At 44.1% G+C, this 13,619-nt stretch overlaps 1 protein-coding gene across 1 annotated transcript in view; it reads left to right on the forward strand.

Annotated features, from left to right (window-relative positions):
* TTC6 (tetratricopeptide repeat domain 6) overlaps positions 1-13,619 on the forward strand; it is a 123,084-nt gene that overhangs the window by 58,623 nt on the left and 50,842 nt on the right. The window contains exons 17-19 of the mRNA XM_019551126.1: positions 5,950-6,119; positions 6,648-6,768; positions 10,370-10,520. Of these exons, the coding sequence (XP_019406671.1) occupies positions 5,950-6,119; positions 6,648-6,768; positions 10,370-10,520 (442 nt within the window). The remainder of the gene's footprint in view (positions 1-5,949; positions 6,120-6,647; positions 6,769-10,369; positions 10,521-13,619) is intronic.

The raw sequence follows: 13,619 nt of genomic DNA on the forward strand, positions 1-13,619 counted from the left end.
CCTTGGTCAATGCTTATTGTGGAAAACACTCATACTCTAAGAGTTTCCACCTTGGACTCTTGCTTTTGAAGAGCACACAGAACAAATCTGTTGTCTCCGGGGCGGCTGCACGAAGTTTTCACTCCTGGCCTCAGAGAGACCTCATAGTTCTTTACAGAACTTAACTCAATTCACATGGGTAAATACTTTCATTGACAACAGCAACACAGAGTCTTTAATCTTAACTCTTTCTACTCACAGTTACTACTTACACAGTGCGTTTGACAGTTCTGACAGAAAAAAGTTCAGATAGCATGAGCCTCAAGCAGTGAATCAGGAAGACACAGAGACAGCCTCTCACTGAAAAGTCCCAGTAGAGATTTCAAAAGGTCTCTTAACTTGGTTTGGCACCAGGGCTTCAGTAAAGAGATGTCTGTGTCCCAAATTATCACTCTGGGCGTCTCTATCCGAGTCATGGCACCAAATTGTGAAAGAAATCAAACTTCGCGTTGTGGTTGAATCAGAACTGACAGCCAGCTTTTCTTTATTTAGGGCTATACTGTGATCACAGGGAGAATTCCATACAGCAAGGGGAATCACCCACTTGTCTGTCTCAAAGGGTTTTATTCTCTTGTACTTGGTAACATTCTGCAGAAGGTTATACACAATCTTAACTTTATACACTCTGGATAAGACTCTCCAAAGTGGCAATAAACTAAGCAGAAATAAGTAATAAAGAATTCCCCTTTCACAGGGGAGCTCTCCAATGGTAGATGAAGTTTAGCTGCCTCCTGTCCCAGCAAACTCCCTCTTCTCCTGTAGTGTGAACATGGAGAAGCAGATGTCTACCCTACCAACAAACCTTTTTCTAGTGATTAGAATTTAGAATTTCTCCTTGGCCACTCTTGCATTAGTGTAAAACTGTTAAAGATCAAAAAGCTACACTTGGATTAATTAAATCCACCTGCTCACTAAAGCTCAGACACAGTTGAGAATTAGGTTGTTTGTATAGTTCCATTGACCATAATGGGTGCGTCCAAATGAGCCTGCATGTGCCTCTTACCATGTCTCAAATTGGTTTGGGATGTGGCAAGAGGCATGCTGGGAAAAAAAACAACATTTCCTGTGCTGCATAGTTGCCAGGCTCTGGGCTGTGTTCACGGGCTCTGTGCACTGTTGTTCCAGGCTGGTTACATGCACACAGCCTGGCACAACACATGGTCCCTGCAAGCAGTGCTGGCCCCCAAGTGACAGCTGCCTGAAGGCTTACGGTCGGGCCTGTGCGATGCGGTGCAGGCAGCACTAGGTGCCAGGCAGCTGGGACCAAGCCGTGCTGCCCCGGGAGGGCCCTGAGTGCCCTGATGGTCACTGCTGCTGTGGGGGTGAGCTGTGGGCTCTGTGGGAGGGGGGGCTGTGACCACTGTGGGGGCCCTGTGGGGGGAGCTATAGTCCCTGTAGAAGGGCAGTCCATGAGCTGTGCAGGGGAGCTGTGCCCTGTGGGGGGATAGGGGGCCCACCCCTCCAGAGCGCCCCTCCCCAAGCCACCCCAAGAAACCCCTCACCCACATACCTGGCCCTGTGGGTCATGAGGGAGGGGACAGGGGTAGGAGGCAGGCTGTGGGTTGAGGGTGAGGCACTGGACATCCTGGTGACCGAAGGGGATAGGGACAGCTCTGATTTTTTTTAATGACAAAAAAGCGAAAAGTGAATGCTAAAGTGTATAGATACAGGGTCTTCATAAAGTCCTTGTACACTTTTAAACTTTAATAACTTAGGTTGTAGGTATGATAGAAGCAATCTGTAAATGGCATTGAAAAGCAAATTTATTAAAGTTTTAGGACAACTAGAGTACACAATGCTAGACTTCATAAGTAATAACAAATTTATTCTTAAATAAGATGGAGCTCCATACCACTACGCTCTGAATGTATGACAGTTCCTAAATGACGTTTTTCCCGAGAAGTGGATAGGCAGAGGTGGACCAGTTGCTTGGCCACCTCATTCCCCTGACCTGTCGCTGCTGGACTGCTTTAATGGGGACATGTTAAAAGTGTAGTTTGCCTGTCAAAACCATGTTCTTTGGTGGAACTTAAGGCTAGGATCACCAATGCAATTAGTGCAGTAACTCAAGAGCAACTGGGAAATGTTTTCAGGGAGTTGGAAAATTGGATTGAGCACTGTATCATGATGGATAGTGGTTATGTTGAAGTCTAGCATTGTGTATTCTAGTTGTCCTAAAACTTTAATAAATTTGCTTTTAGATGCTGTTTACAAATTGTTTCCATCATACCTACAACCTAAGTTATTAAAATTTAAAAGTGCTTTACAAGGACTTTATGAAGACCCTGTATTTAGAATTTATTTTATTATGATGATAGAGGCACTGGTAGGTTTCCAAATAGCTTTAAACTTGTAAATATATCAATAAAACATTGCCCAATTGATCTCTCTATATATAGTGGCATTTCATTTTAATAGCTAAAGAACACTATTTTGGGTATGTTAATGGGAGAATTTAGGTTTCTTATCAGAGAATTTGCAACTTTTAAACAGAGAACACGAGGATCTCTGCTGGTGAGACAAGTAGTGAGACCTGGGCAGAGGAGCCTGTCCAGGGCCAGCGCTGTGGACCCAGCTGGAGGGAAGACGAGGTGGCTGACTGCTTGGCCATTTGGGGCCAAGAGGACATACCTGGACAGTTTTAAGTGGGCCGCTGCAAGGAGCACATCTGGGCGATAGCTGCCCAGATGGCAGAGCTGTGGCACCTCATCCAGGTCTGGCAGGCATGTAGCCATGGAGCCACAGGTCCAAAGGGGTGGATGCTATCGGAGGTGCCAGCAGGTCACAGCCAGGCAGCAGCCCCCACTGCCAGACTTCTGCAGTGGGTAGAGGAGGCAGGGGCCACTCCAGGTTAGGGCTGCTTCAGCAGTCAGCTGGCACAAGGGGTAGTGTCCTCAGAGACCAACTGGCCAGGCCTCAGAAGCTTCTGAGGGCAAGTAGCCCTGAGCTGGTCACCAGGGCAGGTTTTTTACACTGCTGAGGCCAGCACAGGGCAGGTTTCTATATTGCTGGCCCCAGGCCCTAGCTCCCCCTGGCTGCAGATCTGGGAGGAGCTGGGCCTGCAGATTTTGAACCAAATGGCACAGCTTTCCTCACACCAAAGTGCACATCCAGGCACATGTGCTGAGGCAAAAATCCTCAGCTTATATTTGTTCCGTTCCTGTTTGAGCTGCTGCAAGTGCATGTGTTTGCATGTGTGGATACACTCACTGAGGCTGCTCATAGTGTACATAAAGTTTATAATTTCAGAATCACTGTCTTAATTTGTATATTGTGTCTCAATCATTTCTGTAGGAGGCCCCCATAGCCCTGAGTTTCTCCTTTCTGTCCCACTGCTTATCCCAAGGAAAAGACAAAGGTTGCCTGGGATAACTTCTTATCCATACAAGCCTCTACTCCACTGCCCCCACAGCAGGAGCAAGGGAATCTCTGCCAGCTCTAGGTGGCCTCCCCTTTGGGTTATGAAATAAATTTTAGGTTTCCCTTCTTGTAGGGTGGTCTAGCCTGGAATATCACTTACCCAGATAACTCCTACAGGCAACCAGTAACTAAGAAAAAGAACAAAAGGATTTATAATGAAGAAAAAAAATTGCAAACAAAATTGACCACAAGTTTGGAAACAGAAAAAAAAAGTAAAGTTTCTTACCCTGTAATCTGGTTACACCCTAGCCTTCCTGAGAGACCTTCCAGTATCACCAGAAATCAGCATTCCTACTGATCTTTTTGTCAGCCCTGGTTGCTGGGGTCTTGGACCCTTTCCCAGACTGGGGAAAAATGTAAAGACCCTGATTCAATAATAGCTAGCCTCTCAAAAACTTCCAGGTTGGCCCCTATCTCCCTTCTCACATTAGCATTATTCTAGTTGCTCAAAGCATCAATAACTTGTCTAACTTTACTCCAACCATGCAGTTGGCCAAATAAAAGATATCATCCCAATAAAATTTTTGCCTTTCCCCATTACAGAGAGACTCTGGCTGGGAGTGGGAATTCTCCTTAAACATGCATCCCTAAGTTCCTTGGCTAAACTATGTCCAAAATCATAAAGAAATATGTAGATGGAATGACAATCTATACAGTGATAACAGGAGCATACATGGATACAGCATAACATTGGCTTTCTAACAAGATACCACATGTCATATTAGTACTATAAAATACAAGAAAACATTCTCAACACTCCACAAACCCCCAGAGCATTGTGAGTTTTATAACACATTGTAAAAAAGAAATAGGAGTAAAGGACTCCATTTTAATTTAATGAAACTTATCAGGACTAAGCCGTAACTAATAGGATATTATTGCTGTAGCAGTGGAGAGACCACGTTTTTCACAACTTGTATTGATAAAAAAAAATCACAACAGTATCATTTTCTAGTTTTTTTTTCATGTGATCCTGCATTTTACCTCACTTAAGTATGTTGCTAATTTTATTTAACTTAATTTTTGTTTTAATTATTGAGGCATAGTTTATATCTTTCAAAAGCCTGAAAACTGCTCTGCACAAGTGAACTGTTGCATTCACACAGAATCATTCTAATCAATGAGGCTCCAGGCAGGTGCATTCGTCCATTATGCAGAATATCCTTGACTTAACAGAGTTTGTGCAGGTGCAGTAATCTGCCCATAAGGATCAGTTTGAAGGTCTTGGATTATTCAGAGTTGCTTTGTCAACTGAAAAAGAGAGGAAGAAATTCACCTCCTTTGATGTTCCTCTGTAGACCACTGCCTGGCCCTCCTACACCAGATTCATGGAGGCAGCACCAGTGGCTTTGAGGAGGCCAGTGGCACACTTAACAATAGATTGGGTTTGTTTATCACAATTATATTGTAGCTTAGCTAGTGCCAGAGGAGTGAGGAGCCATGAGTGGAGGGGCTAGCTGCAGTCACCTGCAGAGATGCAAAAGAGAGAGAGGTGGCTATTAGGGCTGTGTGAAATGGCTATGTTTTGATTAAGTTTTGGATTTAGCCATTTTGGAGGACAGCGATTCATTTTAGTGTTTCAGATTACTGTCCTGTTTCATTTTGGCTGAATCTGTTTCGGAGATTTGACTCTGCCAAATCTCTTCTGAATCTGTTTCAAATGGGCTGCCAGGGAAGGTTTGCACAGCCCTACCCAGCTGGGCGGGGCATGGGGCCGGGAGCTGCAGGGCCCCAGCAGGGAGCAGGATAGGGCTGTGGGTGGCTTGTCCAGGGGAGGGCTCCTGTCCTCCGTGCAGGCAAGGAGACCCTTGTGCGGATCTCTGATCCCTGTCACACTGGGTCGTGGGGCAGGGAAGCACTGCAGAGTGGTGAGCAAGCCTGCTGCTCTCTGCCTTGTGAGGGCTCCTGGATCTGTGTATCAGGTTTCAGCAGGCTGCTGCTGCAGGCTGGGGCCAGCAGCAGCACTGCAGTCTTCCTGGCGCTTGGCGTGGGCTGCCTGCTGAAACCCTGCCCACGGATCGGGGGCCGCGTCCCCTGGGAAGAGCTGGGGAAATGATCAGAGAGCTGGGGGAAGTAATCAGAGAGCTGGGGAATCTAACCAGGAGCTAGATGTCAATATCAGAGCAGTCCTCCCCCACCTCCTTTCCCCTCCCTCTTCTTAGTTTTTGTTTCACTGCAAGCCCAGCTCCAAAACTCTGAAATGCTCCAAAACATTTCTGAAATATTTTGGAGCCTTCCGATTCATTTTGGAGCTGTTTCAGGGCCTTCCATTTTGATTTGGATTTGGTATTTTGGGTGCCGAAATGGCTTGAAACGCCTCTAAAACAAAATGTCTGTCAAAATTTTGCACAGCCTTAGTGGCTATTAGTTTGCAAAATTGACGAAAGTATTCATGTTGTATATAGCTTCATATGACTTTGTTTTCCCAGTGTAAATTTCTAAGTAGACTTAAAAATTTATGTAAGAGAGAAATTATTTTTTCCATACTAGGTTATATCGAGGAAGAGCATATGCTACACAACAGCAGTATAAAAATGCCACAGAAGACTTCTCTGCTGCAATTCATCTAGACCCCCTTAATTGGTTTGCATTCTATTACAGAGGTTGTATGTTACGAAAGATTGATCCAAAGAGAGCTCTGCAGGATTTCAGTGTTTCTGGTATTGTTCTTAATTTTTATGTTGATGAATTGATAGGCTTGTCATATTAAAAAGAGAAAAGTCAATATTCACTAGCAGCTGTCACACTGGAGAATGAGATACCATGGCCATTTCCTATTGTGCAAATTGAAAAATGCCCCAGTCATTTAGTGTTTTCTGATAACTTCTTCCTTTTCATCTATATTAATTAATTCATTGTTAACATTAGACACTGGCTCTTATTGCAACTGCTTATAGACCTTTTCAGTTATTTTTTCACTGTTTTATTATGCTCGCTTCATTTATTTTAATGATTTGAATAGACATAAGGAATTTCAGCTATGTCATTTTATGTATTTATTCCATTTTATTCATACCTTAGTTTTAAAGTACACAAACAAATGTCTTTGTATTGTGATTGCACTGGTTTATGATATTTTATATAATACAAATCTGGAATGAAATTAATGTACAGATGAGCTGTATAGTAAACACCAATAAATGCCAATATCGCCAAACTTAAAATTTTAAAACATTTCCCTCCCCCAGTGCTCCTCAATGATACTTTTGAAAATCTTAGTTCTTTCTTTCATCGTGGGATCTTATATGCAGAACAGTCATGCTGGTCACTAGCAATATGCGACTTTGAAGATGTACTAGTTCTGGACAAGTGAGTGAACTCTAGACTTTTAATATGTTATATACAGTCTAAAGTGGAGGAAGAGTGGAAGGCTGTGTACATTTCTATCTGTCCAGCTATCAAAATATTGCTGGGGGGGAATAGTTTGTTTACTTATTTAAAAATCTATCCCTGATATGGGAAGAAGTAGGATTTAATTTGTTTCTGTTAGGAAGTGAATAAAATATAAGGGGAAAAATATGGGAGGAGGAAGGCTTTTTAGAGTGGAACATGAACAGAATTAAACACTTCATTCTGTGCATGTCTCTACCAGGGATAATAGGCATCCAGTTCCGTGGCAGAGAGTAAAAAAGCCTACAGGGCTTCCAGACTGCTGGCTGTGTGGCAAGGATAACCTAACTTGGTAGAGCTGCACCAGAACCTCAGACCCTGAAAGCAGAGACCGAGAGGCAGGATTTCTGTCTGCTCCCAGAAGATTTATTTGCTTTCATTTTATTCTGTTCTGGCATACAACCACTTAAATCCAGCTTAATTTTGGAGCAAAATTGTAAGCCAAATGCAAGTATCCCATAAAATTATCTTTTTTCCTCCTCAATCCCACTCTCAACAGATTATTTTCCCCTCCTTTTCCCCCTCCCCCCTGCGCCCCCAGTTACACTGACATGGTGCATCTATTTGGTTCTAGCAGTTTCCAGGCAAATCTGTGTGATGAACTCGGGCTCCCTCACAGCTTTCCAGGAGACAGCAGACAACCAAGGAGGGTCCTGAGGGAAATCTGAGACTTTTTTCCCCCTAAACATTTAGTTTTAACAAATCAAAAATTTGCAACAGATCCATGTGTAAATGCATCTTACAGTGATTAAGCATTTAATCTTGTGGTGCTATATACTTATTTAACAGGAAGTTCAGAAAATTGAATACATAGGTCATATGTACGTTGGCTTTTGGATAGGAAGGAATTGCCCAAAGCCATACTTTAAAATTTTCTTAAAACAATGATGCAGTGCCACTGAAAAGTGCCCTTAACCATCTCTGGCAGACAAGGTTCTTGGGGTAAATGTGATATCTTTTATTAGACCAACTGAATACTTGGAAAAATTGTCCTTTGCAAGCATTTGGGCACAAAGGGTGCTTGTGCTTGAAAGTTTGTAAAGAACAATTTTTCAACTATACTGTTGGTCTAATAAGCTAGGGACAGACATTACACACAAACTGGTTTAAGTGATCAGAAACTGGTTTAAGCCTGCAACAGAACAGATGTTTGGTACACATAAACCAGTTTCAAAATGGCCAAAACTGGTTTGAGAGAGAAACCTAGTTGAATGTAGTATCAGATTTAACTGATTTGGGTCAAACTGGTTTATGCAGTGTCTGCTCCAGACCCCTTCCTTGTTTAAGTTAAACGGAGGCCCCCAGCATCTTGGCATGCTCTCTGGGCTGGGCTCTGCTCCAGTGGAGCAGGGCTGACTCTGCCCCTCTGCTCCTCAGCTGAGCAGGGACAAGTAGGGACAGGCAGGGGCGGGGGTCTGGACAGAGAAGGGTTTAATTACCCTCTCCCTGTTCCACTGGCAAGAACCTGAGTTGGGTCTGTTGGTGCTCCCCGCTCCCTTGCTACTGCAGTGGCAGGCCAGCATGGCTCCTGAGGCAGAGGAGGCAGGGAGGGGTGTTATTCCCCCCTCTACCCCCACTACCCCCAGGGGACAACATCTGGGTCTGCCCAGCCCAACTGCTGCTGCCACTTGCTCCCTGCTTGGGGCAAATGACCGAATAAGCCCCCTCCCTCAGATGCTGGAGGGAGGGAAAATAACCCTCGTCCCTACTTTCTGCCTAAGGAGCCCTGCCAGCTGGTGTCTGGCCATGCCCCCACCTGGCTGCTGCAGCAGTGAGGGGGCAGGGCCCTTTATGGGGGCAGCAGCCCCTGTCATAGTGTTGGGGAATGTAATCCCCTTCCCGACGGAGGGGCCCTGCTGCAGTGTGGGCACAGCTGCTGCAGACTGTGTATTAGCACTGGGGCTTGGAGGGGGCCAGGGTCCTTCAAGCCATTGCCGCCATGATCCAAAGCAGCTTTCCTTGCCCTGTAGTGCGGTCCCCTGCCAGGAAGAGGAAACCATGACCGGGGCTGCTGCCCCTGTCACTGTCGCTCCCCCATCACTGCTTCAGCAATCGGATGGGGGCAGGCCTAGAAGCTGTCCAGCAGGGCCCCCTACGCAGGGGACAGAGAACAGAGTTATTTTCCTCATCTGCTCCCAGGGTAGGGTCTGCCTGCCTCAGCGGCTGCTGCTGCTCGCTCTGTGCCTGGAGCAAGTGGTGAAATAAGCCCCCTCCGCTGGATGTCAGAGGAAGGGGGCAGGAGAGGGCTTATTCCGCTGCTTGCCCTGGGCACAGAGCAAATGGCAGCAATGGTGGGGAGCTATGTTGTGGGGCGAGGAAAGCTGGGCGGTGGCAGCTTGGAGGGCTCTGGCCCGCTCCAAGCCCCGATGTTGCCTCACACAGTCTGCCGCAGCTCTGACTGCCCCCTAGCATTGCCCCCCTGCCAGGATGGGGTTCACGCTCCCTGACACAATGACAAGGGCTTCTGCCCCCCATAAGGGGCCCTGCCCCCTTGGCGCTGCAGCAGATGGGTGGGGGCATGGCCAGAAGCTGGTTGGCAGGGCCCGTTAGATGGGGGGCAGGGACAGGGGTTATTCTCCCTCCCTACAGCATCCTGGGAAGGGGGCTTATTCTGCCACTTACCCCAAGCAGGGAGCAAGTGGTGGTTGGGGCGGGCAGAGCTGTGGTCTCCCAGGGGCAGTGGAAGTAGAGGGGGCAATAACCCCCTCCCTGTCCCCTCTGCCTCAGGGGCCATGCCAGCCCACCACTCCAGCAGTGCGGTGGGAGCGTCTGGCAAACCCGGCTTGGGTCTCTGCCAGTGGGACAGGGAGTGGGGAATTAAACCCCTCTCTGGCCAGTCCAACCCAGTCTGGCCATGATCCTCCACCAGCACAACTTCCCTGCAGCAGGCACGTGCCTGCATTTCCCCAGTCCACAAGGAGTATCTGTACTGTTACAAATTGGTTCAGCCTAGCCAGGTTAGACTAACCTGCAAAAATTGAATCAATTTAGGCTCCGGCTTTTTGAATGCTTGTCCCTAGCCATAAAAGATATCACATTTACCCAGCGAATCTTATTTGCTTACGTCCTTAGAAAACATGGCTACAACCAACACCCCCATATGCATCTCTAATAGAATTAACTGAAAAATCATCAGTCAAGGAGACTAATTCAGCTTGTATACTGATTTCAGTTTTGAAGCCAGATACATAGGGATCCAGGAGGAAATCACAGAATACTGATGAAAATAGGCTTATGTACCTGAGAATTTATTATAAACACTAACTAAATTGGAAAAGCTAATATTTGGGAAAACCACTAACTCTGCATATATAGGTATCAATATTTAGGAGAACTCAAAAGGTAACCAATGCATTTAATGGAAATTGTGCATACAAATATGTGATTCAATGTTTTGACTGCCTAGAGGTATTTTATAGCCTTATAAAAACAGTACATGAAACATGTACTGAACAATAGTTTATATAATATTATTTTATCTCATGACACAATGAATAATAAGACTATATTCTGTTTCTAGGGGTTTTTCCTTGGCTTACATAAATATTGGCCTTATATTACTGTGGCACCTGGATCATTATTATGAAGCTATTCGACAATTTTCCAATGCAATTGAAGTTGATCCTACAAACATGAGACCTTATGTATGTAGAGCTCAAGCATATCATAAGGTATTATATGACTTTTGTTTTTGTTTAGCACTTTAACCATACTTTATTTACATTTTATAGTTGTTACAGAACATTTTAATAGATATTTAGATATTTAGGTGATGGTCCTGAACAGAATTAAAGTACACGCTTAACTTTTATATGCTCTGAGTAGTCCTGTGACTTCGCTGGAGCCATTTGCAATGATGCATATTATGTACTGTTACTGATATGTAATGTAAAATAGAATATTTCAAATACATTATTTATATTCTATTACATTATTTATATTATATTATTCACATGATCAAATTTTACATTATTTATTTTTTTATTCTTCAAATAATTGGAAACTTCTGAGTATTGAATCAAAACACCTTGTCTTTTCTAGATCAAAATATCTTCTATTTGTGTTATAGGAAAATGGATTGAAAAGAAATTTAATTCCAAAACTAATTTTAAAGTGTAAACTTTCTAAAAACTGATTTTTTTCAGGAAATAATTGTGTTTACTTCCAGTGGGAGTGAAATCGTATTTCAGAATGTTTAAACTTCCCACAAAATGGAAATTTCAGGTTCTTCTTTAAGTGTCATTGTATATAGATTCTACACACTGTGCGCCTGCACCCAGTACAAAGGAATTCCAAGTGGTTTATTCTGGCTGTGTTAATTGAGGTATTTGTACCCCCTGCCACTCCCTCTCCTGTGAGCATGAAGAGAGGGACTGCTCAGACTTCCACTTTCCTCTGACCACTTTCTGGCAGAGAGTTGGAAACTTGTACTAGTGTTTAGATAGATAGATACTGGGGGGCTTATTGTTGTTACTGTATTTTTACTGTTATTGATAATGTTTCATTTTAGTATTCCATTGGAAGAAAAAGAAAAATTGGAAAGTTAACATTATACTGGCATTACCAGAGTTTTCAGTCTTCAGTGACTGAACTAAGATCTCCAGATTTTAAAGCTTGTCCATTTTGTGGTGGTATAATTCCACTCACTGGGGGACTTAATAAATATCTTTATTGCTTAGGAGAAAGTCATATTTCTTTCCTTGCCTAAGATAGTATGTAAAGCATTCAAGAAATGTACATGAGAGGTAAAACAGTCAGGACCTGACATTCTTCCTTGTGCAGAAGTTCTCCATAATAGTGTCTGACTGAAATTTCCTAATAATAATATGTCTTTGTTGTTATCTAAACTAGAGGTTTTTTATACCTAGTTTATTTTTTAAATTTTGTAGCAGGGGGATGCTTTAACGGAGCTTAGCTCTGAGTATGGGCTGCTTCCAACCCTACTTGTGCCACTGCTGCTGGAGTTGGGGTGTATATAACACTCTCCTCTGCCATGCCATTGCCTACACTTTTCACCACTACCTGTCTGCCATGTGGCTGAAGTCCCCTCCCACTCCCCCAGCTCCGCCAGCCAGATCTGGCTTGTCAGATGTATGTTGTCAACCCCTGATCTAAACTATAAACCACCAGTACTCGTACTGTGCCTGATAGTTTTCTAACAGATGACTCATATAGTATCCATGCATTCAAACTACAGACTCATGTACCTAAAGGGCGTCTCAAAAATCTACAGCACTGACAGTAAAACTATTCATTTCTAAAACAAAGATTCTGTGACTACCCTTTCCTGGACAATTGTTTAATTTGAAAGAAACTAAAATTCTAGGTTGTAATATCAGTGAAACTATTTCTATACCTATTACCTTTACTGTATCTGAAAATCAGCCTCAAGGAATCAAATCTGATACCATTCCAACTGATGGCCTGAATTAATCTGCAAAGTCCGAGCATCAAGAGTCTTCCTTCTGTAAGAAAATTTCCGGATGATTTGTCTGCAAATAGCCCAATCACAGAACCATCTTTACACTTCATTAAAGAGGTGCCTCAGAATGCTGGACCCATGGCCCTATGTACCTTTGTGACTCCATATGACAGGAGAAACTGTGATCCAGTGTATTCTTTAGTTTGTATGATTTTGGACTATTTGTTGATATTAACAATTAGTTCAGTTTTTAAACTTTTATTAAAGTTTATAGAACAGTCTTTTCACCATGTCATTTACATGTCCAGGGTACTTCTGTTTTTATCCATTAAACAACTGGTAGTTTGTTTTTGAAAGACATGGATTAGTTTTTTCCACCAATAAGTAAGGTGTCACCACTTTAACTTTTGAATTTAATGTTCTCGTTTTTGTTGGAACCATTGTTTGAGCCGAAGTCGTCTTGTTTAGTTCTCTACTTATAAATGAAAACAACATTTTTAGTGGCCATAGAATAAGTGAGGTAAGTGGAGATAAGTAATCTTGATTTCCTTATTTCCTGTGGATAGGATAATGAGATCTCATCCTAAACTTTTTGCCCATAAATGCTCCACTGCCCAGTGCTCTTTTTCCTGCTAGGCCATGCATGTTTTTAAGGCTCTGGTACACATTCATTTAATGGTACAATGCAATTTTATCCCTAATCCCAACAATTGTGCCTCTTCCCATGTCATGTGTATGGCAGAAAGCATGAATTTGGATTAAGGAATCAGATCCTGGCCACATCATTGCTACTATCCAATATAAGGGGAATTTGAGACCATAATCCCAGGCTCCTCCTGGATTAGCAAATTGGACCAAAGCCAACAATCAGCTGATTGTCAAAACTCCACACCCAGGAGTAGGGGTGCATTGATAGAGATTTTTTAGGTTGATACCAATAGCCAGTTTTTAAGGAGGCGTATCAGCAATACCAATCCAATTTCCGATACACAGCCCAGCAGTTTGAAGAGCAGTGTCCAGCTGGTAAATCTGTTGTGGTGGAAGGGTAGGAGGGAGGGAAGGGGCATGGGAGGGTCAGATTGAGGCCCCCGTGGTGAGGGAGGGAATGGGGCTTGGGCAGGGGCTGGGACAGACATTGCTTAGTCAGAGCAGGGCCCAGGACTGAGTCATGGCTTGTCTAGGAGCCGTGGGGGGAGGCAGCTCCTGCCACTGCGCATACCCTGGGAGGGCATGGGGGGCATGTGCCTCCTGGATCTGCGCATGGGGTAGGGCAGGCTGCCACTGTGGGCTGGGGCTGCACGGGGCTCTTCTCAGCAGGGGCTGGGCTGAGCTGTGTTCAGGGCGGACA

This window comes from Crocodylus porosus, unplaced genomic scaffold, assembly GCF_001723895.1.
Source record: "Crocodylus porosus isolate Cpor-Errol unplaced genomic scaffold, CroPor_comp1, whole genome shotgun sequence".
In the NCBI taxonomy this organism is placed as follows: Eukaryota; Metazoa; Chordata; order Crocodylia; family Crocodylidae; genus Crocodylus; species Crocodylus porosus.